The following is a 27923-nucleotide window of genomic DNA, read 5'->3' as shown; positions in this document are numbered from 1 at the left end:
GTCAGGTTGTACGAATGCATGTTGGTTTTACTTTGTTCCAAACTAAAAAAAGAGAAAATAAAGTAGAAGATACAGAACATATCGCACTTTGCGATCCTCAGAACATCATACAAATAAATACACAACGTAGAACACAATCACTAGGTCCGTGCACCTAAACAAGACTAGCCTTTTTTTTCTGTTTCAAGGTCGCAACAAGATGCATAGAGAGAAGAACTGATAATGAAAGTAGGTCTGCTTGAAAAGCAGCTTCATGAGTAACTATTCCGTATTTAGCAGTTGTGGAAGGAGCAATTCACTATTATCATGCAGTCGTTTGCAATATACCGCGGTATGAAAGAATACAAAGAACCTGAGATGAAGAAGCGACATTTTCTCCGGGTCTAATACACCCGCGAATAGTTCGTTGCCAGCAGCCTACACTTCGCTGCGCTAAAAGTTCAAGGATAGAAAATACAAATTTTGTACGACTCATGAGTAAAGTAAACAAATGTGTTTTTTTTTTGTGACGTGGGGAGCCTGATAACCTTTTGTTCTTAATGTGTGTTGTTGAAATAGCTCACTGTGGCTTAGGTTGGCCTGGTCTCTGAATTTGTACATAACTCAACAGAGATACTATGATTACTAAAAACGAGAAAGCCGTGCTAACCGTACAACTACCGGAAGAGCATTGACTTGGGCATTACTATATTTATTGTATTGTCTCCGGTTTACATTCCATTGTCTGGTACTTATTTTTATTTTTGCTTTGACCGTTCTATGCTGTAGTTTATTTTTCAATCATTGTTTGGTAAAACAACGCGAATTTAGTTATTCATTATAATTCTGATTTAGTAGTTTCTTCTTAGCGTGTGCCATCAACTCGGAAAAGCGAATTTCATTGGTTTTTTACTGTTCGAAATAATCTCGCAGACAATGTGAAATTACCATTTGGGAGTATGTGACTTTAAATAAAAAAAATGATTTGTAACAGTGATTTTTCCCCAGTTTCACTTTAAAAAATAAACGTTTACAATAGCCCCTAACAATGTAGCCACCCCCGCAGGCCTTTGCGTTGGGCCTTCGGGCTTTTTGCGGTATCTCTTCTGATGCTTTTCCTGTAGAGTTTACATACACTTGACAGTTCCAAGCATTCCTGGGTAAGCGGGCTGGGCACCCGGCTCCCATTTTTGCTGTCTTGGTCGCTGTTTTTAGCAAAAGCAGTGCGCTTAAAATAATGTTTCATTACCTTCTCATAAATAAAAAGACAATACAGACACGGTTCAGTAACTAAAAGGAACATGTAGGAAGGGCAGTCCCTATGGAGAAGGCGCTTTTTAGCTATTATATATACTAAGTTTATTGTACCTAAAGCGCGAATTCTAGTCATACTTAGTAACTAGAGGAGCCATTGAAAAGCTGCTATATTTAGTGAAAAAGGCACTGCATACTTCGTAAAATTAAGATTGGCTGGGTGGAATAAAATTAGGAAAGACAAAAGTAACGATCGTAACAAGACAAACGCAAAAAAAAAAACAGGCAAATCGTTAGATTCGCTCGTTTTCTACGCGACCGGCAATCCAAGCAACACATGTTTTTTTTTTTTTTTTCAGAACAGAAGAGAGAATAATAATTGCAAAAAAAAAAAAATCTACTCAATTTCTCTTGCCCTGTTCTCATATGCGCGCACATTAAAATTGCTAGCCGCTCACGTCAACACTCACCCCCCCCCCCCATATAGGTACTCGACTTTCGTCACTCTGGAATACACTCATCTTTGGTGAACGCACCCCCTTTGCACCGTACCCGAAGGCCGAACAACGTCTCTCCGTCATGCGAAGGCCAACGCTAGGAAGAAAGCGCCGCGAGTGAGATTCACTCTCCTCTTTCATTTCGACAACCACGGACACGTTTTCATGCGCACACACGTACAACACACACACACAAGAAAAAAAGAAGGCGTCGGCGGAGCACCCTCGGGTTAGACCCGGGCAGCGTTGCTTACAGCTACGCGCCATGCGCGTTCATGTAGGCACTTGCTTGTTGGGCTCCGACGTCAGTCTCAAAGCGCGGGCCTCATGCCCACGATCAAAAACAAGGCACTTGTGGATTATATATAGAAATCAGTCAGTAAAGAAACAAGGCACTTGAAGTGATTGCTCTCCAACGGGAAGAGCTATTCGAAAACACGGCCGTTCACACGCGCTGTACAAATAAACAATGAAAGGCGCACGCCTTCCTTTGGTCTGAGATGTTTTGGCCGTAAATATATGTCCACGTCGCGTATTACTGGCTTCAAAGGATCCAGCACAATTTTTATTTCTCGTCCGCCACTCTGCTACAGCGGACGGGTTTGCCGTGTGTCGGCGTGTAAGGCACTTGCGGTGATGCTGATCTGAAATAAATCAGGTGGACACTGCGCAGAGTATGTAACGACGTTCCCACAAACACTTGTGCAGAAAGGGCTGAAATTGGAACCCATCTTTCTGAAACTCGCTAGGCTGGCACGACGGACCCAAAGACAAAAACAACACTATTATCTAAACATGCAAAGGGCGTGGGATGCGATGTTGTCACCTTGTCGTAGGTGTCGCGGCATGAACATTCCGACTGCAAGAACTCGCCTTATGCCGCTAGGACCGTTAGCCGCACAAACATGCAGCGCACCTAAGCACCTAAGTATTTATAGCCCCAGTGTCGGACGAGGCATTCAGGCAAGGGAGCTTCGCTTGCTGAGAAGTTCTCGCGTACCCTGCTGACACTTTTCGACACCATGGGCGGTGTCCGTACGGAAGCAGACTCACCCTGCAGTCAGTTACGTCTCAAGGAGTTTTTCGCAACTGACCGATCTTATGTTGAAAATAAAATAAAGGATGCCAGCGACGTCACATAAATATTGCACATGCCGGCCTAACATATTAGTGGCTTGCCAAATAGGGGTTCGATCAGATGAGCCTCCTTTTCGCTTGGCTGGCCAACAAAATCTAGGCCACATTCAAGCAGATGCGCGACTAAAGCGCCTGCAGAAAGAACTGTCCCCACGTGACCGAAGCTACGCGCCCTAAACACAGAGGTAAATGGAGAGAACAAGGGTCAGCTTGGGTCTTCCGCAACAGTGAAAAAAGGTCGTCACGTCTAAAAATAGCTCACATCTGGTTCGATGAAACTGATGTAGATAAGGCACACAGTGAATGAATGTTCAAATGGATTTGCTGCTAAGCTGCAGGAATGCTCGTAATAACATGTGCGATGAGACCTAGAGAGAGAGAGATAGAGAGGAGTTGTGAATTGCACTGCTTTGCTTTAGTGCAAGCATGCATAAAGTTATTATCCAGTTTATGTACAACCGTGAACTGTGTGATGTTAGAGCCGCATGAAACTTGATATTTGGGCTTACAGCCAAGAGTCAGCTGTTCGACGCAGTTTTATATCGGGATGCCAAAGGCGCCAACGCATGGTAGCAATAAATTTTAGTGCCCTATCTGTGCTGTGGGTCGCATAGTTCTTTGCTGATCTTTACGCCGAGTGCAATGGCCTGAATCGCCCCCTCCCTCACCCTCACTTCTCGTCACAAATAGAATATATAACTACACAAATTTAATTGAATTCGTAGCATCGCTGCTTCTACCCCCGTTCCTATATACCTTGAAGTGACGTACATGCAATGATGATTTATTTCAGCACCCAGCTGCGTATTATAAGTCAGAAATATTGACATGTTTCTGTGGCGGCCACATGCTGATAAGATATACGAAGAAAAAAGTGGCCTATGATGCAACGGCTTCCAACGCCGCTATCCTCTAGACGCTCGAGTTTGTGAAATACAGACGGTGACGGTCGCTATGTAATGACTCACCACATTTCAGCCTGATAAGTTTACAGAGAAGTCAGTAGCACATTTTATATTTTATGTTAACTCTGCCTGCGCTTTACAGAGCCTGAAATTTGCTTTAGCACTGTTGAATTGATGCAACCATAGGTAACCATTAGTCTTTCTTATGGTTGGCAACTATTTTGCCAAGGATCTCAAAACGAAATTCGCGCTGCAGAGTAAAAGGTAAACATTTTTTTTCTCGTAAAGAAAGCATTATAACTCAGGTAAAAAAAAAAGGAAATAGTAGAGAATATAGGCTAGGGTTCTACCTTCTACCGACTGATATTACTATAGAACGCTGCTTGCTGTTCGCTGAAGCTGCTGCAATATTTTTTGCAGTGGACCGAACTACATTCGGTTCGAAAAAAACTAACGCAACATTAAGAAGCCATGTCGCTTGAATGTGTAGATATATAAGAGAAGATAGGGAGCGTTCAACGTATCGCTTACTTTAGAAACAATAAGAAAAGCAATTGTTTGATGTAAAAGAAGATTATTAAGTGTGACGGCAAGCTGCCAGAATTTAAGATCTAACTACATAGGTATTATATAAGCACCCTCCATGAGCCCAGGCAAGTCGAGATGTTACTTTACGTACCTCGTTGAAATAAAAGAGGCCGAAAATCATGCTGGCATGCTGGGCCCATGGCGCAGACTAGCGCTACACTCTTTCTGTCAGCTGAGAAACTCGGCCTCATTTGCATAGTGGATCGTGCAAAAGCACACATTGCAATTCATAGTCAAAAATGGAACGGAATAGGATCTGTCGCTGTCAGCGAATGCATTCGTAATAAAGTACGCTGCCAAAAGACGCTTTCTGGGAGGGCTATTGCGTCCCTATAGTTCTGGGAGATGACTACACAGAGCCCCTTATGCTCTTTCCGTTGTGCTCGTGGGCACTCAATGTGATCTCTCACTTCTATGGCATGCGCATAAAAATGGACGGACGTTGATAAGGGGTGAAGGCCTTCGCCGGCCTAATGAGGTGTCGTCACTGCTGGAGTGGCTACAGAGAGAACCGGTGTCAAGAAAACGCACAGGGCTCTGGTCCGGCAAAAAAAAAAAAAGAGAACAGTCTGCGCTCTTGCCAGGCGTAGTGCGGACTGGCTGCCAAGAAGGGCGGGGCAGCTTCACTGGGAGCTCTTGCCAGAGGTGGCGCGCGCCGTCACCGGGGCCCGCTCAGGCGTCGTGTTCGGCGGTCGGGGCCGCGGCTCGCACTCTCATGCAGGATGACTCCTCGTGCTTGTAGAGGTAGCTCTTGAGCGCGAACGCCTTGCCGCATCGGCGGCACACGAACGGCTTGGTGGGCGAGTGGGTCTGGACGTGGGCGCGCAGGTTGGACTTGTCGGCGAACGCCTTGGAGCACTGGGAGCACTTGAACGGCTTCTCACCGGTGTGCGTGCGGATGTGGCCCTGCAGCAGCCAGGGCCGAGAGAAGCACTTGCCGCAGAAGGGACACTGGCAGCCCTGGCCATGCGTCCGCACGTGCATCGAGAAGGCCGGCATGGACACGTACACCTTGGAGCAGTGCGGGCACTGGCGCGCCTTCTTGTCTGTCACGCTGCGGTGCGTCTGTCGGTGCCGCGCCAGGTTGCTCGAGGTGCTGTACCGCTTCCCGCACTCGGGGCACGCGTAGTACGGCTCGCCGCCAGCGGTGCTCGGGAGCCGCGACGCGCCGCCCGGCTCCTGCGACCACAAATGAATGCTGGCGTCAACGCGCGCACCTGGCCATCTTGTCGCATGCAGACGACACTGACCAAACTAGCAAATGATTAAGTGTTTATGTGTAACGTGCATAGCTTATGGAACACATCGACACGTGTCAAATTAACGCCAGTTTAGGATGTGTACGCATGGAAGGCTATTTATCCATGCAGGAAGGCGTCTTACCTGAAGCGTTCGGACCTGCTGCAGCACGGCGGCGAGTATGCTGGCCGAAGCAGCGGCTGCTGCAGGCGACAGTTGCGGCTGTGCATCGTGCACTGTCAGGCTGAGCGGCTCTTCGGACACCGTGGGTGTGGCGGTGCGCGAGAGACTGGCGGGAGACCGGGGGCTCGCTGGTTTCCAGGCGGACCAGCAGCCGTGCGTCGTCGCCTCCGGTCCCCGCGACGATGGGTCCGCTTCATGTTCGGCCGGCGCCTCGGCAGTGCTCACCCGCCGCTCGGGGCTGTTCTCTGCGAACGCGAGCCGAGGTGACTAGTTAGTGGCAGGGCTCGTCATGATCCACTAAATGTTTTGTCGTCACTTCGCGACACCTTCGAGAAGACAACGGTCGTGAAGCAGTGAGGCTTCCTAGGTTTTTTGTTCCCTACTGTTGCTGTTCAACACATCTTTTGGTACGCTGCTCCCTTAAGGGCCAAACAAAGGATCGACGCTTCTAGGTCATCCTTGCTCTATACGTACAGTCGCTGATTCTCAGAACTGGGCGGGGATTATCGGACTGTCAGCAATGTGACGCAAACATTTTACGGCGTGTGACTGAGCTTATGATGGGAACTACCAATCGCTACACAGAAGCGTTAGAGAGCCCTGAAACCTGTCATCTACGTGAGAAAAAGGAAATTTCTCGCCAAGTGTTCAGGTCTTCTTCATTTCCGAAGGAGCTTTTGTTGTTTGTTTACTGCGTCAGGTGTGACTGTTGGCTGCAGGAGGAGGAGGAGGAGGAATAAGAGAAAAGGCAGGGAGATTAACCGAAGAATAATCGGTTTGCTACCCTACACGGAGGAAGGGGTTGAGAGGATAAAAAAAAAAGAAAGAGAAAGGAGAGTAACAGAAAATTGAAGTCACATGGAAAGTCAGCGTTCGTTAAAGTCACAGCCTATCACGCAGGCCAGAAGTTCGCAAGAAGCGGAGCAGAAGCGGAGCGCAAGCGGAAGCGGAGCCTTTTGGAGGCCTTCAACGCCGACGATCGTACATAGCTTAAGTTCGCTGAGATATGGGCGTAATGAGTGTGGCAAGACATCGCAGCACCTCCACGATGGATGAGAGTCCCTTTTACTAAAAAAATACACAACACGGAGCATCCCACTTGTGCGCTGCCTGCCAGATAGAGCAGACGTCGCACTTTTCAACGATTCTCTCTCTTTTTTTTTCTGATTCGTTCTTTTTGCCGTCCATTATGGTTGCTGTCGCATGTGACATCCGGTTAATAAGGGATGTCAGCGACGCTTCCTAACAGTTAGCAAGGGGTGTCAGTCAGCAGCTCCGGTACCGAGTGCGAGGCTGCCCAATGGCAACGTGCCAAAAGCATGAAGAGGCAAAAGAATCGCTGCAGAACAGGGGCCCAGAACCGCGCCGTACTTCAATGCACATTGTTCACTCGCGGCAGCTTTCTATCCCACCTTTCCTCGGCGGCCAACACATATTTACTCGACCTTTTCAACTTGTTATTCTTTAATATTGAGCGCTACCACCGACGCTCGCCGGTACACTATAGAAGTCCACATCTGAACCGACTGTATCAGCAGCCCGCTTCGGAAAAGCGTCATGCTCTGGACGAAGCGCGACTCTGTATATGCCCAAACTGGTCGCTCGGCATGTGGCGCAGAATAAGTCCTGGCGAGACGTGACCCAGATTACGGCCTCTTGAGCCACTCGGGCCCACACGAGGCCCCCGCCCGCACGCCAGCTCGCTAGAGGCAGGCGCGCGCAGGTGCCGATAAAAGGGGAGCCACCACTTGGCCTTGGAGCTGCTGCCCCGCGGCCCCGAGAAAAGGGTCCGAGTGAAGCGGAATGCTCCCCGATTATCCTCCAAAAGAAGGCCGCTGCTCGCGAACAAACGCGGCCGACGACGAGACGCAGGCGCCGCTACAACCGGGGTCCGCCAGGAGCGCCAGTGCGAGACCTCCCGCAGCCCCGCGACTACGCGCGCAGGCCCCTTCGGAGAGACCTCCTCGCCCGCCGCTCCCCTTTGTTTTCCTCCAGGTCTGAACCACCGCGCCGCTGCGTCGTCGTCGCCGCCGCCGCGTTTGTGTGTTTCGATTTCTTCGCGGGGTTTGCCTCGGCGTGCGACAAGTCGGGATGTCGTCTTCTGCTCGATTTAGCACAGCGCGGCGTTGTCTGCCGCCGCACGACGGCGCTGGCCTGGCGACGCGCCAGAGACCACCGGGCTGAACGTGAAATACCGCCGCTGAGTAAACCCGGGCCGGGACCACAGCTCAGCGGGAGGCGCAGCCTCCTGTTCCTCTCGGCGCCTGTCCGGTGTCTCTCCGCTCGATGCGCTACCCCCCTTATTTTTATTCCTTTGCTCACTGGTTTTCTTGCTCTGTTTGTCCCTGTGGCTAATTCCGGACATCGTTCTAACTGCCAAAGTACCTGTTGGTTTATGTCCGTGAAAGAATGCGCGGGGGCGTTTCAAATCACGCCTGTGCTGCGCTGTGACGAGGCGCTCTTTCATTCTCTTGCAGCGCTGGCGGCAAAAGCCTAAATACAAGCGGTAGAGCGAATAACTGCGCCACAACAAAGAAAAACAGAAACTTCTGGACCCGGAGCGTTTTTGGGATCATTCAGTTTTCGTTTCGCATGATGGCGCGTGCCGGATATTTCTGCGTGCGTTGTACATTTTCCGACGGGAAGGCAATTGTCGCTTGCTTTTATTTGGAGCTGCTATGAGTACATCCAGCAGAATGCAAGACGGGAGCTCAAAGCATGCCTTTTAGAGTTCAAGCTGCATCATGGCTGTTAATTTTTTTTTTTGTCATAATCTCTGTCCGTGTGCGCTTCATCACTGTACAAAACACGCTCAGAATTCTTTGGCGTAATTTTGTCGGCGAGAACAAGAACAGAAAAAGACGCTAGGTTGTATTTACGACCGAGAGAGAGACGGGTGGAAGAAGAAAAGCGGGATGGATAACCAGGAGACGATTTCCGTGGCCATATCACGTATTGGCGCCACATGAACAAAAGCATTTCACTACATTTTGGAAGAAGATTATTTACCGTTTTCAGCTGTCGTTAGGAACGAGAACCCACTAGAGCGCTGCTACTACAAAGCACCGTATTATAAAGTATAAAGTATGCACCAGAGGCCCGGCAAGGCTGCCTTCCTATACGCGTCATCTTGTGGTCGCCATGACATGCATCAATATGTCGTTCGCCCCTGCGAGTCTCCCGCGGCGCAAAAGCGGGGCGAACAGCTGAACATCGGGTCGAAGCGACCCTCCGTATTCGACGAGAAGAGACGATATTTTCCATTTCTGAGCGATCCGTGAGCGATTATTGCGCGGGATGAACTTTGACGCGCGTTGCTCGTTTCGTTACGAGGTGGCACATTCAAATTATGGCACCATAAGATAGTGCGGTATACCGACGTCCTCGGAATGGCTACAGAAAGGTGGCGCTAGTGAGTAGTTGGGAGAATGGGAGGCGAAAAGCGTTTTTTTTCTCCTAACGCTCCCTCTCTCAAGCGGAGCAGCTCTTGGCGAGGTGAAAGCTCCCAGCCCCTTAGCAGTGCGTGTGCAATCTGTTGAACTGTGCTGTAATTCAAGCACTTCCTTCCCGTAACAGCCTCCATCCAAGGGGCCCTGTACGCCCGCGCGTCCCGTATCCCCTCGCGGTCTCGTCTTTCGGAAGAGCTTCCGGTAGCGGGGCATTCAACATGTGGCCACTTCCGGCCCTTGCGACGACGACACTGTTTTCTTTCTTCTCGCTCGCGCCGACCTGCCTGGCAGAAGCACCCCAGTGACGCGGCGCCCGAGGCCACCTCCCCGCCCGCCCGCAAGGTTAATTTTGACTCGGTGTTTGAGAGCCGCGATCCCAGGCCGGCGCAGGACCGCGCTCCTGGCACGCGGATTTCCCGTCGGTTGCATCTTGCGCGCAAGTGTGCGTCGCCGCTGTGGAAGGGCAGGCGCAGGAATCGGCGGTAACTTTTATTTTTTTGCCTTTTCACTGGAACTATTCTTTTTTAAATATTTTTGTCCAGTTTTGATTCCCCGCCTTGAGGTGCACTGACACAGGATGTGACGTCACGGAAGCGCGACACCGCCGACGCAAATCCACACGCAAAATAAACTGACATCGAGAGACGGAAGTAGTGGCCTCCAGTCAGTTGGGGATCTCCTTCCTGGACTCAATATAAGTGCGCAAGGCCGCATGTAAGGGTCGTTATGCTCTCTGCGCCCCCGTACGTTGCACACCTTCTTTTTCGTTAGCTTTCTTCTTTTTTTTCTATAGTAATTACTTGAAGATTAAAAAAAAAACGAGCCAGTTCAAGGTATTTATGTTGTTTCGTTTCATTTTTTTTTCGCTCTGCTCTATCATTAGAAATGGAAACAGGAAACGCAAAGAAAAAAAATCAGACAGCAGCGTCCGCCAGAGAAAAAAAAAATCGCACGAGAACGATGCTCGCAGCAGTAGAAAAGATTTTTTTTTTATTAAGCCGTGTGGATGAATTCGATGCACGTAACACAAACTGCTTCGGCAGCAGCCTCGTGCGCATCCAGATTCGAAGACAAGCGGAAAGCGCGAAGCTGCCCTGCTCACTAAGGCAGAAAATCGGCATTCAACGACATGCATGCCAATGCTCCACTTCAATTGTCTTCGCTCAGTGCAGTGCCTAGATTCCGAGGTAAATCTTTCTTGTCTTTATCAGGAGGTAATCTTCCAAGTTTTTTAATGAGGGTCTAATTTTTTTACCGAAGTATGAAGGCCTAATCTTTCTAAAATCACTGTAAGCGCCTCATGAAGAGCGCAGATTTCAGCACGAGCTGAATTTTGAACATCGTACTTCTGTTAAAGCGCTTTGTCCGATCAGGGCAAGGCAAACAAAAGAGAAATGGAAGAAAAAATGCGGGAACATAAAGCGGGTATGCACACGAGACGGCCACTGATTCGCTGGGTGCAGCTGGTTACTTACTGCGCGCACACTCGCCGTTATCCATTTTTCGTCCCCGTGTGCTCTCGTTTTTCACGCTGCTGTGAATACATGAAGTTCAGAGCGAACGGTCCTTGGAGAACCGGCGTTCTCGTCTCTTAGTTTACCTTCAAGCTAGAGGAGGGGATAGAGCACACTTGGTCACCGAGCGGTGCCGACCTCCGAAGCGACTATTAATCGCGCTGCAGCCCGAGGAGTAGACTTGTGCGCAAACACCTGCATGTCTTTACGGTGGAAATTAAGACTGGAGAATTAAAATCAAGAAAAAGAAAACGCGGCTGACGCTTCGAGTGCTGGGAATTTCACAAAAGTTGTCGAGTGACCCCACAATGTTCTTTCTTTCTTTCTTTCTTTCTTTCTTTCTTTCTTTCTTTCTTTCTTTCTTTCTTCCTTTCTTTCTTTCTTTCTTTCTTTCTTTCTTTCTTTCTTTCTTTCTTTCTTTCTTTCTTTCTTTCTTTCTTTCTTTCTTTCTTTCTTTCTTTCTTTCTTTCTTTCTTTCTTTTATAGTATGTGGGCAGAGAAGTCGCCGAAATTATGCGCTCAAAACGCGACATGCTTTTACGACTTTTGACGACGCGTGGTCACCCGATACTTCTAGAGGGTGTACGGTGACTCCTGGAATCTGTCAAATGAGCTTCTACGCGGAGCCGTTGTGGTGTCCTAATCGTTAAAGAAATCTTAACCAAGAGAGAAAAACTTAAAAAAAAAATCACGGCTTCCTTGAGCAATGGTGCGTTGGCGTTCGAAGCGTACTGGTTTGACGGCGTGCCGCAGCTTGTGCTGCTGATCATTTTTGCCTGTAACCAAATCTCCGGGTCGCGAGTGAGCATCGCGAGGGGAGCGCTCAGTTTTATGGCCTTTGGGGGACGTCAGAGTTGTGTAAACAGTCCACTTTACGTGCGCAGGCCACTGACTGCTTTACACGGGTCTGCAAAAAATAAGGGAGAACAGGGACGATAGTTGCTATTCTCTGCTGTGGTGTTGTCCCGTATCTTCGTCGTCTCGTCTTATACTTCCCTTACTGCAAGGAGATGCCTCGAAAACTGTTCGCTGCGCCTTAAACTTTAAAATTGCGGTGCGCAAAGTTTTGGGCAGATATAACTGCTTCGCGTGCGACCTTTTGGCAAGCTGGTGACCCATGAAGGCCTGTGAGCCACGCGCGTAGCACGGCGGCTAGCGAAGCGGTGCCTAATACCCTGCGCCTCTTCGGCCAACGGAAGCGAGTGACCAGACGTGGTTGCAGCGCACGCACAAGAGGGACGTGCACGAACAAAGCGTGTATCAGCCTGTGCCGCTAAATGCATCTCTCAGTATCCCAACACAGCCGAAGGCGAACCTGGTTCCACCCCCTCGCGGGGTACCCGAGGACTGGACGCCCGCCATCTGTCCGCAAGTGCGGTCTGTAGTACACGCGGCCCACCGTGGAGCGAGGAAACGAAACGCGGCCTATGCGCAAGGATGGAATACAGGCCGCAGCTCACACAAGCCGCCCGCTTGTTTATTTGCGCCGAGGTGGTCGCGTACGGTGCTTCCCGCGGGTGTCAACGAATGGTTTCCAGCCGTGCACTTTATGCGTGTCGGGCCGCCCGCCCAGCGCGGCTGTCGTCCCCGTCGTTATTCGCGCGTTTTTACACGGCCGCGGTGCCGTTTGGCTCGGGCAGTGCTCGTTTACGCGAAGTCGTGCTTCCATCCCATCGCCAAAGCTGCTTCTCCGTTTCCGCGCGTTCTTTGTGCCAGGACTGCTGCGTTCAGGTGGTGAGCAGTTCCTGCGCCGTCTGGCTAGAACCGTTGGCCGTGTCGACAGACGTTGGTTGTATTGCGGAAACGCACGTGCGAAGATTAACTGCACGCAGAAGGACAAAAGAGACGCATCGTATATGCTAGTCTTTATTCTTTTTGGTTTCTTTGCGACGTAAACAGCTGGCAGGTTCTACATAAACAAGGCGTTCTAACACGGTCGTATGATCTTCGAAAGCTCTGCAGCAAGTAAAGAGTGTAGCTCCAACGATCCCTTGATAATCCGCACTTCGATTTCTAGATTGTACATGGTCTGCCTACGATCATCCGATTGCACCCTTGCTCCATAACCTGAATTTGCTAAGCGTTAATGATATACATAGATACCAGCTTTGTAAATGTTTGATTCGTGGCAAACTACAGCACAATAATTATCTTATTAACCTTGCTGAGTTGGAAATCAAAGAGCCATCGGGTTATAATACGCGAAATCCCTTATACTGGAAAGTACAACATTATCGAACTAATTATGCAACACAATCTCTAAAATATCTGATACCAACTCTTCTCAACAATTTCCTTCAAGAAAATATTGACATTCTTAACATTCACCTCAAACATTTAAAACAATTTTTTTCCTTCATGATATTTCACGGCACTAATTTTGTAATGTCCTTTTTTAGTTTTATATCTTAAGCAATGTGCAGCTGTACCATACTTTTGTGTCCTTATCGCTATTTTCAATGCTCAGCGAATAAGAATCTAACCGTTTTTTCCTTTGTTGTCAAATGATGTGCTAGACATTTTTTATGTGCCTTCATTGCTTTACGTCATAATATGCTGTGCTACTCATGCTCCTTCCATACCCATAATTTCTTCATTGTGTATATTGTCGACTTGGGCGTAACACTGCATTTTGTGTTTGCTCCTAACCGAAATTTGTTTTTCTTTTGCACAGATACTTGAATCTATTGTACATTTGTAACTATTGTTTTCATTATTCCTTTTCATTTTCATTATTGTTTTCATTATTGTTTTCATTAAAACAGTGTTCATGCGTATAACCCAGAAAAAGAAGCCTCTTTTGTTTAACTATACTGCTAAAAAAAATGTTCTCTCTCAAGTGAATACATACAAATACCTCGGTCTGCGGATCTGCAATAACCTCTCCTGGACAGAGCACGTTGACAACGTTGCAGCTAATTCCCTACGCAAACTATTTTTCCTCCGACGTGCTCTGAAGCTCGGCCCCCCACAGTGTGCGTTCACTTTCATATAACACTATTATTCACCTTATGTTAGAATATGCCGTCATAATCTGGGATCTTTTCACTAAATCTAACATTGCTAAATTAGACAGAGTTCGAAAGAAAGCAGCACGGTTTATTTACAATTCATATAACCGCACATCTATCACTGCACTTCTTAATCAAAGTGGTTTGCTTCCAGTCTCTCACAGAAATCGCATCTGTCGTCTAAAATACTTTTTTCAGTTAATCAAAGGTCAGTACAATATTGACACACCCAATATTATATCGTTCTCCTCAGGGTACAACACAAGACAACGCCATGATTTTACAGTAACACCATTAAATGCACGAATTAACACCTTTAAGTACTCCTTTTTCCCCAGAACGATTACAGACTGGAATAATCTAACTAATGATGCAGTAACCCAAACTTCACTAAAAAGGTTTGAAAGCCACCTTTAACTTTTTTATAATGTCGTACCGCTACATTTCTGTGTTTCGTTTGTACTTTTTGCAATTGTGTTCTTGATCTTAAATTGTTGATCAATTGTTTTTGAATTGTTTGCTTGTACCTGAGACCGTTTTGTTGTTTCCAGAATTTATGTATTTCTCTATTGTGTGCCCACCCTGCGAAGGTCTTGTAAAAGATCGCAGTATCAATAAATAAAATAAATAAATAAATAAATTCCTTATTACTTGGTTCTGATCGGTGTTCGGTCTGTGTTCACTGCTGTTTTGCCTTTGAGGGGATAGGGCCTTAGTCAAGCTGCGTACGCAGCTTTTTGCCTTATCTCCTCCATTATATTAGATGGAAAGACGAATAAACTTCAAAACTATTCGAAAAAAGAAAAGATAACGGCACCTATGCAAGCGAAAACGCTAGCGCTTCCTGCCGCCACGGCGCAGAACCCTGTTTCTAGGCGTTGCGGCGGCTCGAGTGGCCAGAGCGAAGAGATTCCAACAAGTTGGAGATTTTTCGTTGAGACGCGCCGCTCAATCGCTCAGTTCGCTTGCATGCGAACCAACCTTATTTCGAAATAAATCTATCGCAGACGAAGAGGGGAGGGAGATGGGAGGGGATGGATCGAATTTCATTTTCATGGAACTTAAAGTAACCATTTTTGTTGACTGCTTTTCTACTACGCTGACATTAAATCTTCAGCCTTGATGGCTGTGAGATAGATATTGAGCTTTTTGACGCTACTGCCTCCGGAGTCAGCCATCCAGAATCGAGTCTTGGGACCATTCAGTGAACATTACATTGAGGAGGCATTCCTTATAGAAAGGAGAGCAACCAGCCAAAATGTTTCCGCACTAAGTCTCTTTTTCCACCCCTCTCCTTAGACTTGCGTGATCATTGACAAGCTAACACGGAGAGCCAAAGCCGCAGGGGACAGCCAGTGCAGACGACGCCATCACCGAAACTACTGCCAGGGGCCGGGAGAGCTTTAAAGACACCTCCGTTCGACGATTTGATTTTAAAGGTGTACAGACACAACAATTCGAACGCAAACAAACGATATGACTTGTATCATGGGGGTAAGATATCTTCTAACAAGTTTCAATCCCGTGCAGATGTTCAATGGAGCGTAATTTAATATGATTTTGAACGTTGTCCGAGGAGTCGCTCGGAATTTACACTCGCATCGAGTGACGTCAGGGTGCACTTGTCCCAGGTATTTTGACGTCATCGAACCTAGCGGTTGTTCACAGGAGCAACCAGTACTTGCCTGCGAGGCCGACGTCGTTAGGAATGTAATCCAGCTTGGCCGGTCGAGCGTGACGTCAAGGTACACATCAGCGCTGGCACCGTCCGAGACAGCAGTGAAAGTACGAAGTCGTTTGTAATGAACTATTCACGTGGCACAATGATGTTTTGAGATCATAATTATGATTACTAGGTCGATAGCCCTGTTTCAAGGGGAAAAAAAAATCGGACACACAAAAATTTTGTGTCTGTACCCTGTTGAGGTAGTAATATTATGACCCACAGTATACAGGGTCTGTTCTGAAAGTAGTAGGACTGGTTTTTTCCTGGGCGAACGGGCGGACGAGAGGTGGTCTGCGCGTGCAGGATTGTTGAAGGGGGATATTGGGAATGCTGGGGAAAATCGGCAGTCGGCTCTCGGCCGTTGAAGAGAGGAGGTCGCTTGTACTGTGAACCCCTGTCGAAACGTCTCGTCACGCAGAATCGTCGAGCGTTTACTGGATCAGCGATACGCGATCAAATTTTGAGTAAATCTTGGTAAAACGGGCAAAGAGACTCTCAACATGATTAAGGAGGCCTACGGTGACGCTTCCATGGGTAGATCAGGTGTTTTTGAGTGGCACAAGCTTTTCCGAGAAGGTAAGGAAAGAGTGGAGGAAGACGACCGCTTCAGACGCCCTTCGACCAGCAAGACCCACGAAAATCTGTAGCGAGGGAAACATTATACTGAACAGTGATCGTGGAATGAGTATCAGAATGATTGCTCATGACTTGAGCATTCCTCAAACCCAAGTTTTTGGGATCGTGACTGAAAACTTATCCATGAGGAAAGCGTGCGCGAAGTTGGTGCCGGGAGTGTTGTCAGAGGAGGAAAAGGCCAACCGGTAGGATCTTCTTCATCATCTGAATGAGGACCCCGATTTTTTGTCCAGCACAAGGCGGCAACGCTGCCTCAGGCCCCCCTACAGCCTCTACTTGGCCCCGCCAGACTTTTTTCTATTCCCGAGAATAAAATCGACGCTCGAGGGGAAACATCACGGACCGGTAGAGGCGGTTCAACAGGCCGTGACGAGGGAGCTAAACAGCATTCCGGTCCAGGCGGTCCTGGAGGCGTACGAAAACTGCAAAACTCATTAGCAGCAGCGTGTAGGTACGGAAGGGTGCTACCTTGAAAAATTTTAATCGTTTGTACTATTCTCTTGTATAAATTTAGTTTAAAAAAACGAGTCCTACTACTTTCAGAACAGACCATATATATTAACCCACTGTAGTGGCTCAGTGACGATGATCCGGTGCTTACTGGGAGGACACAGGTTAATATATGGCTCGGCGACCGCATTTAGAACAAAGAACAAAGCGAAATGAAAAACTACTCGTGTACTAGGATTTCGGACGACATTAAACCATCCCAGATCTTAAACATTAACCAGAAGCCCTCCATTAGGAGACAAAGATAACTCGAGGGAGTAGAAATATGGCAAAATAAATTTCAGTAGTTATACTCCGACGTTTTTCTTTTACGCTGAGAGCCGTTATTGGGACTCCATCCCGAGTGGTCATGTGACTGAAGTCCGTTGTAGTAGTCGTAGAAAACCGCAGCCCAAGACAAGCAATGACAACAGCCAAGTCAAGCCAAGAGAGAGATGAAGAGAAAGAAAAACAGTCGAAAGAAAATGAAAAACAGAAATAAGAGAAGAAAAAAGAAGTGAAGAAGAAGACAGAAGTCAAACTAAGAGAGAAAGGAAGGAAGAAGAAAGAAGAAGCGATGGAGAAGACAGAAGCCAGGCCAAGAGAGGAAAGAATAAGAAGAGAAAGAAGAGGAGGCAAAGATAGAAAATAAGAATAAGATAAAGAAGAGAACAAGAAGGGGAATAAAATGGAGGGACGTCACGGCTCTCGTCGAAATGTTTTAAGTATGCAGTAGCTTAGTTTAGCCAGTCTATTCCTTTTTTGTAACGAACCCTACTGCCAGTAACTTGTGTCGCCCTGAAGACTAATATAAACTGCCATAGTTGGTGGCGTTCCTTTTTTAAATTTTATATCACTATAAATGGAGTAAATTGCTTGTGTATCGCTCTTTTTCGGGTACTTTGCAGTGACCAGAAAGTGTAGCTACCGTCGGTGTGCTAAGCTAAGTAAAGTGCCAGCCGACGGCTGCTGCTGAACAGCGAAACTGAAGCAAACCCCGAGATCCGAAAATTGAAACTGCCAGGTCCCTACTTCCTGGCAACCTGATTGGAGCAGCAGCTACGGGCTGCGCAGTATAGCTGCCAGCAAACGCCAAGTAGTTCTGCCAGCAGCTATAAGCACCACAGCTGTGAAGCGTAATGATGAAGATTTGTGTTCCAGAGAAGCGCGACGACTGACTCGCACCTGCATATCGGCACTTGTGAACTGTATATGCAGCTCCTGCTTAATCAAACAAATAATTATGATAAATGTACGTCGGTCGTGCGCTATAATTTACAGCATGTGAGTTCGTCTTCATTCACAGCACATTAGAAATCTCTCGGCAGTATTTTGAAGACCAGCTCGACTTTCTACGAGTGAAAATACTCGCACAAAATTTGATGACTCGGCCCCTTAGTGGTTTAAGTTTCTCGCGTATTCCTCTCTGAAGTCACGCTTCATCTGAACGATGCGCAGCCACTGCGTATCCATATGGCAGATGCGCGTTGCAAAGCTCACATGCGCAGCGCAAGAAGGTAGCCAGCCTAAGCAGACAAAACCTTCGAGCAGGCGCGGCCTATATCCTTGGTATGTGCACTGCGGTTCTCGCTACGGTTGCAATGCCACCCTCCAGGGGAGTTCGCAGCTCGAGCTAAATCGGTGCGCGTTGCGTGATGACACGAAACCTTGCAGATCCCTCGCAAGCGCAGAAATAACGTATTTGTTAGAAAACTGGTAAGCTTTCTGCATGAAGCATGGCTCAAGGTCTGCTTGTACAATATTCGTGAAAAGAACAGAGGGTACGCGTCTGCATCAAGACATTTATTTTGGCGGCGAATAAAGCACTGGAGCCGCGGTAGTGCTTCATGCAGCTTATTTCTAAAGCTACAGATAAGACTTCTGAGAGATATACTCAAGAAAAAGTGACTACGTTTCACTCATTGCTGGGGCCACTGGTCTTCCTATAAGAAGAGAGAAAAAATAATAAAATCCCCAGAAAGACTTGCAAACGTTGCTGAAAGAGGGTAAGTAATCCGATAGGCCCGTCGATCAAGTTCTCATGAACCTCATCTTGCCTTTCTCGTCATTTGCATACACCTATATTTCTGCAGGTACATAGCTAAGCGTTCTCCGCTGCTGTAAGGGGCGTATTAAATTATATTGTTGTACTGCTAAAAGCACGACACCTACTGATGCGTTTTCTGTAGGTGGGCGTTCGTGTTGCAGAACAGTGCCCCCTCTCTTTGCCGTGGGGTTCTCGGCACCATTGCGACGGCCCCCATCACTGCAGCTTTGTACTTATTTCTTTCCCTCTATACTCATGCACTGCTCGCTTTTTTTTCTGCTCTATCTGTACGATGTGGGTATGCGCAACGACACATCTTGTTCGTTTCACTTTTGCTGCATTTGTTCGGGTTCACTTGGAAGCTCTCTTTAAGAAAGTGTTAAGATAAGCTCTCCAATAATTTGACAAAGTCCGCATTTGCTGCCTTCATTCTCCGCCTATAGAATGTGACTTAGATCACATAAGCTGCAGAAATTCCACGCACATTATATCGGTGGACGTTAATACCTCAGGAAGGTATGCAGCAGACAACAACACCTCACGTATTTTGAAGACAGCGCAAAAAGAAACAAGGACGCACAAGGCACGTAAAAGCAACAGGACCGGAGCGTTTATGTGCTTACTGGTTCCTTGTTTCCTTTGCACCGTCTCTTAAAATACATTACTGTAAACCAACTAGTACAAGCCAAAGTTTGACTTGATCAGCACGTCGTCTATCAACCTGCGATTTTGTGAACCCCACCGTCGGAAGCGGAGACAAGCGCCTTGATTTTTCTACTGACTCACAAATCAGCTCCGTTTCGGCGTCATTTTAACGCGCAAATAAATTCGAACAAAGCGTCACATTCCAGTTCGGACAAAACACACGAAGTCAGGTTTCAAACGACATGTGAGTAGAGGATCGAATTCCTACGAGAAAAAAGAAGCGAAGGCCTGCCGTCATGTTCCAGCGCGCAGTCCATAGACGCGGCCGTGGAACGGAAATGCAGAGCCGGGCGCAGCGCGCTGTGTTCTTCGAACGTGTTGGCGGCTGCCAGTGCCCCGTTAACTCACCTGTCAGGTAGCGCATGAGAGCTATGCGGTAAAGTGCCATTGCCGTTGTCGTCCGAGATGCGCGCTTTGCGCAGCGATGCGGGGATTACCTAAGGACACGCCAACGATTTGGGGGAACTGGCGAGAGCGCAGTCTGGTCGCGAATTTGAAGCGAACGCCACGGGCCGGAATGACCGGCGCGCATTCCAACTGCGGCACATTTGTCACGAAGGAGCCATTGTTTCCTCAGCTGAGCGGCCAAAACAAATAGAAAAGGGAGAGAGGGAGAGAGCAGGGTACGAACGGGTATCATAAATGGACTTTCGAGCAGCGACACTCGGTCTGAAGAAATCCGAGCGCCAGTGGTACTTGTTTTAGAGCTTTCCGCGCGCCAGGTAGAACGAAATTGATGCGAGGAAAGAGCGAGAATAAACGCAATGAGCTGGCACTTCGGAGTCCTGACAGAGCGAACCCCGAACGCTGTCAGTTCCTCGAGCGTCGTTGACGTCACGTCATAAATCAAAGTGGTAAAGGTAGGCTCAGCCAGTCATGCGCTTTAGAGCGAAATTAAAACGAAAAAAAAAGAAGGGGAAAGATAAAGCAAACTTCATCCTAAGATGCTCGTGACAGGGTAGCGACGTCTTCATCCAGATTTATCGCGCGAAGAGGAAAGCGAAGAATTTGGGGAAATCACGGCGTCGCATCACCTGCATGGCCCGATATAATAAATTGTCTTCAGTGTTGTTTCACAGGCCGATTTCTTCAACGACATATGACTGAGACAGAGCTAAACGAAGCGCTGCACGATCGGAAGCGCTTGCGTGCTTGGGAGGACATTTTTCCAAAGCGCAAAATCTGGCAGCTGACGGCACGTCTTTTTCACGCTTTGGAGAAACGTTCGCCCTGCCTGTCGCGGACTGACACCTTGGTTGCCTCCTGAGAGGGCAAGAGCGTTCCAAGTCGGGAGATGAAACGGAAATGCAGCTCACCTCTGCCGCCAGCGGGCCGGTGCTGTTCGCTGTCGTCGTGGTCGACGGTCGAGTTGTAGCGCTTGTTGGTGATGAGGAACGCCCGAGGCATGGTGGCCGCTGCGCGTCACGTCGGGCCCCCCTGGACGGCGTCTTCGAGGCACGACGTGGACGGCGGCGTCTCGCTGCTCGCCAGGAGGGTTCGTCTGCCCCGCGGCGTGGGCTGCAACGGAATGACGTTTCGGGATGCCCGAGAGCTCCTCGGGAGGCTCCTCCTACGCCTCCTTTTCTACAGGCCGGGGGAGGAGATAGCGGCGGACGGGGGGGGGGGGGGGGGGTGCTGCCGGAGGAAATCACGTAGCAAAAACAAGAGCAGCGCGCGTAACACTGATCGTCAAAAGAAGACACGCGGAGGGGAAAGAGAAAGTCGCACCAGTGAAGGGAGGATCGTGTGACGTATCCGTCGGCTCTCATCCTCTCCACCTCCTCCCAACCTCCGTACACCGCCACCACCACTCCCACCCTCACGGAGGCCTTGCTAGCGTGTTGCTTTCTCTCTTCTTTTTTCTTCTTTCTTTCCCCTCCTCCGCTGGTACTAGGTTGTGGTTTTTGGCCCAGCGTGGCGCGCTCCGACCGGTAGCAGCTAGAAGAGGAGGGGGCCGCCGCCGCTGCACTGTTTTTCTTTTAGCAGCGAGTTGCCCGCGGCAGCCGTTGTCACCTTACTCTTCCCAAGCGTCGTTGCACTCGAGCATATTTTTCCCTTCCTTTACTTCTGCCTTCATTTATCGTACCCGGCAACTTTTGGGCTACGCTTCTTTACTTTCTTGCTAAACCCACATTTAAAGGAGAGGGACAGGAGGCATCACCGCACTAAGAAATGGCCGCCTGAGCTTCATTTCTGTTGCGCTTACACAGAGCTGCTGTTTATCTACGACTTTATCAATACTCTCCTCACGTAATGCTCCTTTGCAAGGTATTGTTTGGTTATAGTGGGAACAACCTTGCACAATGGGGTATCTCTAGGATCTGAGGCATTAAGTGCGTAGTTTGTTTTCTGTTCTAAGCGGAAAGAAAATTTTTGACGAAGAGAAAATCGCGACGGAGGAGGCAAATCAAGTGAGAAGTATGGAATCACGCAATCGAGATGGCACGAGTCTTACTTTTCGTGCGAATGCTTACGCCGACATGCTGGCACATTGTTCTCAATAAATTTTAGACGTTATTATTTCACTTCTAAATTTTTCATGGCAAGCAACAATATTAGTGCTTATCGCTGCCGTCAGGAATTTATGATCTGACTGTTTTTTGCGAGTGCTTTTTCTCACTGTCATGCAGATGCGTTTTCAATTGTTTTTTAAACTTTTTTAAATTTAAATTTTTAATTCTCCTTTAGGATTATTTTACTCCAAGAGTGTTCGCATTTCCAATGACCCTAATAGATAAATAATGGCTGTCTGAATTTGTTAGAGTACGCTTTCTCTGCCGAGGAAATTTGCCGACAGACCCTGCCGGGCAAAAAGGAGAAGCCGCGAACGTCCAGCCGACTCCGACTGAGGCCATGTGTTTGAAGTAACGTAGGGCCAGAAAATGAAAGGAAAAGAGAGCTTCGAAGCCTTAGCGGAACCGGTACAGCGGCAGGCCAGCTCATACTTCGCAAAGCGACGCGCGCATCCTGCAAGAGCTCTTTGAATAAAGACTTCGTGACCACGAGCAGCTCTATTGTAATCAATAATTCAAGACAGTCCAGTCGTCCTTCAGACATCTCACACCTCTCGAGCCATTTCGCTTCTTAAACGTTTCATGTTCTACAGCAACGCCATGCAAACGTTTCTCCGCTTGAAGTATGAACACTATCCGTGCGTGAACGTCCTCATATATGCTACAGCAAGCGTCAGACATGCTCCGCACTGACCCACCGCCAGACAGCACCAGATGTTCCTCTTTGAAAAAGAAGAGAAGGAGAGCAACGTGAGAGTCGTTGGCGCATGTGGGGACGCAACAAGTGTCTGAGCACTGCGTGGGGCCGGAAGCCACATGCGCGGTATCCTGTGTCGCCATGCGCACGCCCGCCAGTTCGCGTCGCGTTGCTTTCCTTCCCACATGTCGCTACGCGAACAGGCGCTTCGAATCCTGCGCGTGAAGCAAGAAAAATAAAATGAACAACCTGCCTTTCATGCCCGCCTTTGTTCTTCGTTGCTAAGAGAGACACGTTTAGCATATCCCTACGCACTCCGCTCTTGGATCGAAAAGAAAAGGAAGTTAGAAGTGAATGCTCGGAAGAGAGGAAATGAACAAAAAGTATAAATCTTGAAACAAGCGGAAAACCGGCAGGTCCTGCCGCTTCGAAGCAGAGACGCTACTTTTTTAGCCAACTGCCTCTCGCCGTTCTTGCTCTTGCTCTGCACGCTCTGTTTTCGTTTCCTCAGACGAGATCCCCCACATGTGCGTGTTCTAATGTGCTCTTCACACGTGCGCCCGCTCCTCTGCTTTCGATTCGGCCGCGAGGTCGTTGTTTCACTCGGCGGTTGTTTGCCTGTGTTTGCCTGTTTTAGCGCCCCCCACCCAGCTACGTGCACGAGTTGGCCGTTGCGCGAAGTGTGTGTCCCAGTGAGCGCCGAGGTGACATCCAGCTATGCGACCGCTGTCAGTGAATGCCGCAGTCTACGCTGGCCCAGAAGAGCTTTGTACAGATCCTTGGGCCCTTCACAGTTGGGGTTAATGTGGATACTTTCTCCCAGGCGATACTAATGGTAAAAAAACACCACTTCCTTCATTTTATGAACCTTTGGCTGACCGAACGACTGACCGATAGACTAGATCGACTGGCTGACTTTATTTGACATGACTTGACGAGATGTCTGATTTGGCAGACTTCGCTAACCGACCGGCCCACTGATAACAAATGACTGACTGACTGACTGACTGACTTCACTCACTTCACTCGACTCACTTGAATGACTGACCGACCTGACACAGCTTACTTACTCATTTGTCTGGCAAACTTGACTGACTAGCTGACCGAATGACTTGGCTCACTTGACTGACTGACTGACTTGATCTCATGACTGCCTCACGTGACTGACAACCTGAATGAGTGACTTGACCGACCGACCGACCGACCGACCGACCGACCGACCGACCGACCGACCGACCGACCGACCGACCGACCGACCGACCCACCGACCGACCGACCGACCGACCGACCGACCGACCGACCGACCGACCGACCGACCGACCGACCGACCGACCGACCGACCGACCGGCCGACCGACCGACCGACCGACCGACCGACCGACCGACCGACCGACCGACCGACCGACCGACTGACTGACTGACTGACTTGGATGAGCGACTGTCTCGGCATACCGACCGACCGACCGACCGACCGACCAACCGACAGGCCAACTGACTGACTGACTGAGCTGTTTAATTCGCTCCCGTTTCTTCGACCAATTCCTTCCTTCCTTCGAACTATTCTTGTTTCAGCGTTTCTTACTGAGCATTTCGTTTCATTTTGAGGACGGTGTTCTGGGATTGGATAGCCTAATGTTTATGTTCCAATTCCAGCTTTTTAATATTTTTGCCCTTCCACTGCCTTAACCGACACCACGCTTACGCTATCTCCAGGATATGTCATTTTGTTTGGTAGGAAGTTTGTGCACTGCTCAGGAAGTTAAATTCACAAAGCAACATAAAGGGAATTACAAGGTAGACACAACCACGCCTATTCGGGACGATAAGAGGAATATGCAGTCGAAATAAAAGATTAGGGATATTAGCCCCGGCCCGTTATAACTGGTGACGTATATGATGGCTTTAAACTCAATATTATGCATCACCCGTCCATTCTTTTACGTTTTTCCTGGAAACTTCTCCTCATGCTGGTATAGTGACGCCATGCCTAGACCGTTTTTATGTTGTCATAGGGCTATCTAACATCGACATAGAGTCTTGCGGTTAGTCGCTACACATAACCTGGGTCAGAACCATAGGATTTCGGATCTCAGCGCCTGTTACTCTTCATTCGGTGATCCGCTCATTAAGGAATTGCTTCTTGTGTTCACTGTGCTTCCGGGCTGGAGCACGCGACATGCACCCACTTGTAAAGGCAAAAAAATAATTGCATATCAACAATATACAAAGAAGCTAGCCAGGGTGCTCTCCTCGATACTAACAGCAGTCAACCGCATTGTGATTTATATAGTTCCCTCCAATATAAAAGGGGACAACCAGTTTGCACAAAAAGAGGAATTTTTTGTTATTTTTCGACTAAATTGAAAATATCTTGTATGTTATGCATTAAGAGGAAAACTATTAGAAAACAGGAAAAGTGCCCTCGTCGCACGTAATACTGGAGTAATCATTCCCTGCGTGCTCAAACTGTGTTTCCTTCCACACTGGAGGGGCCTGGGCTTTGATGCATGCATTGCGCATTCGTATTGCCAGTTTGTGCACATTTTAATAAAAGTGAAACTGAAGGCGCCTTTTTTTTTTGTGCCCTCTTCCACAAACTGTAGTATAAGTAAAAAAACTTATGAAGGCCGCGACGTTCTTGACTTCGCACTGCAAGTCACGAGTACATGCAGCCAGTGCATCAATAATATTAGCAGGAAAAGATTTAGTAAGGCAGCATGTAGCACATTCTGAACTGATGTTCTAATTGGGCTGAGGAGTTCCACGTATAGAGTACTGTTCTGTATGCATACTCCAAAAATTGGTCTTAAAAAATGGGATCACCTCCATTTGTTACCTGCACCCATTAAGAGCGCGCCGTACACCTGTGCATCACGTGAGTGCGCTACGAGCCAAAACACAAAAATGCGCAGCCCTTCAACTAAGTAAATGAAAAAAGAAGAGCGCAGAAATGACATGCGCAATGAAAGAGCAAAGTTCCCCGAAAATCGTAACAAAGAAAGCTCACTGACTTCACCCACCAAGCAGACTAAAAGTCTGCGCAAGTTGCGACGGGTACGGAGCCTATCAATGTTATCCTATTTTGCGACGCGAATGTGTGCATACACGTACCAGTATTCGCTACTGTGTCTGCTGCTCGGGTATGCCGAATTATTCTGTAAAGTGCGTCAACACGTAACATACTACTTGAGTTGCAGCACTGGTACAGCGCGATTGACGCCCGACTGTACATACTGTTCCATGGTAGTACCCATATCGCCTTGCGCTGTAAATGAAGTACTATACACAATTCATCATCTGTGAAATAACATTTCGTGCCAGTGGCCTGTTTCTCTAGAAAAGTGGACAGCTGACGAACTTTTTCAAAGTCGTCAAGCCTCTGTTGAAAAACAGAGTCGTGTGAACATGGTGACAACTTTACATACTCAGCTTTCTGTGATGATGGATTCTACTTGCTGGGACATGCTCTAATAAAAAGGAAATAAAAACAGAAATCTAATTTACGAGCTTGAGCTTGTAGTACACATTTTTTTCTCAGCATATTATGAAGCCATAACGCTGAGCTCTATAGGCTTTCGTAAAGGACTAGTAGAGGCGTGTGATTTAGGTAACAATTCAGTTATGGTTCTGATTACAACACAGGCTCCTTCAAAAATATATTTAGTTGAGATGACGGGAAAAGTATTTATTTGAGGTTAGTAACAGAAAAGCTTCTAAAAGAACAGAAATCATGAAAAGAAATGCATTACTTCTTGATAATACCGCACTCTTGAGAAGCAGCAGCGTTTCAGTGACGTAAGAAATGGACGGTAAATAGCATTAACAGTAGTTGTTTTAATAGCCTAATTAGGTCCTGTAGGAGAGAAATGAGGGAAACGATAAATGAGATAAAAAAACAACAAATGTCGGTCATAATTGTTAACCGTGTAATATGAAACAACAGTGGCACATGTTGATGTGGTACATATTGGACATAAGGTAGCACTTATCAGTACCTGTTCTCTACGCTTATTCACCGCATGGTTTATAACTCGATCAACAGCACAGGCGTAGTTCTTGGCGCAGAGTATTAAAGGAGAAGAAGGAAACAAATTTCCCTAATAACGACGGGGACGAATGTTAAAAGCCCAAAGAAAAGATTACTTTTAAAAAGCGCAAATGCCGTTTGAAAGCCGCAGCAGCAGTGCGTCCTGAAGCAAGCGCTGCACCTTCACTGCTTTTCCCGGCTGGCTCTGACTGCTCGAAAGTTCCGGACTGACCGCGCACAAATCACTAACAAGCAAACAGGGAGCTTTCCTGTGCCTCAAATCGCCGTCCAGGAATAGAATATGACCTGAAAAGTTGCTCGTTACGTCGTCATCTCGATAGCAGTCGAAGCAACGGTGTAACGCAACCGCAAGCAGAACAGCGAATAGTAAGCAGGCAAACTAGGGATAAGCACAGATCGTGTAGTTACCTGAATTCAGGCAGCTGCGGCCGTGGACGCAGCCGCATGGGGCGGACGCATGCTTCCGTTAGGCCTAGCTCTCATCGGGAGGCCGGAGGGACACGACGACACGCATGCCGTGGCTGGCGAACGAAGCAGCGTTCTTGCGGCACGGGCAGCGGGCACAACCTGGTGCCGCATGTAACCCGGCGGGGGTCCCGTAGGAATGGGGCGCCGCAGGTCCCGTGACGCTCTGCAGACGCCGCACAGACGCGACCAACCACCTCGGCCGCGCTGGAAATAGCCGGCCAACAGGTGGAGAAGGCTGGCAACCACCTTGTCCCGCGGGCCCTGGTCCTCGCCCCCGGCGTGCATCGCCACCGAGGCTCTTTTGGGCGTCGGCCAGAGCGCATGCCCGGCCGGCTGCCAGCAAGCGCCGCTGCTTCCGCCTGGGCCCGGCGCCCGCGTCTCGGACTCCCCACCATTTACGCTCATGCGGCCGCGCTCAACGCTTCCGAGAGACGGCTCGGCAAGGTGCGCCTCGCGCATCCAGCGCAAGACGCGAAGAGGCGCCCATGTGCCGCCTCACGCAGCGTAGAAGGACCGAACGTCAGGACAGAGGTCGGCTACGTCAGGTTAGCGGCGCCGCGCCAGCTGGAAATTCTTATCCAACCATTCCGGTGCGTATCTTCACGGAGATGGCTAGAACGTCCTGTACGTCCTGCAGTTACGTCCGAAAAGTTCCGCAACGGCCTTCGTCTGCTGGAGCGGCTGTCGGCAGTAGAGAAGCAATGAGAGCGATCGCGGACCATACTAGCATCTCCATACATTCACGTGGCCAGTCTGGGGGTGGTGCAGTGTATTCTGGGCCGATGGGTTCGGCGCGCCTGCGCTCCCGTTCGAAATAGAGTCCGCTCCATGTCGACGCC

The 27923-nt window shown here is 48.5% G+C and overlaps 1 protein-coding gene across 1 annotated transcript; it reads right to left on the bottom strand.

The window, feature by feature from the left end:
- Window positions 1–27315, bottom strand: LOC149351630 (uncharacterized). The gene is made up of 4 exons (XM_089580949.1): window positions 27025–27315; window positions 20676–20877; window positions 5744–6027; window positions 1–5539 (listed from the first exon to the last, which is right to left on the bottom strand). Exons 2-4 carry the CDS (start codon window positions 20764–20766, stop codon window positions 5033–5035), a joined length of 882 nt encoding a protein of 293 aa, XP_089437075.1. The 5' UTR covers window positions 20767–20877; window positions 27025–27315; the 3' UTR covers window positions 1–5032.
- Between the last annotated feature and the right edge of the window lie 608 nt (window positions 27316–27923).

This window comes from Amblyomma mixtum, chromosome 3 (assembly GCF_055824585.1).
Source record: "Amblyomma mixtum isolate Tamu chromosome 3, ASM5582458v1, whole genome shotgun sequence".
Lineage (NCBI taxonomy): Eukaryota > Metazoa > Arthropoda > Arachnida > Ixodida > Ixodidae > Amblyomma > Amblyomma mixtum.
This window is presented reverse-complemented; position numbering and strand designations above follow the sequence as displayed.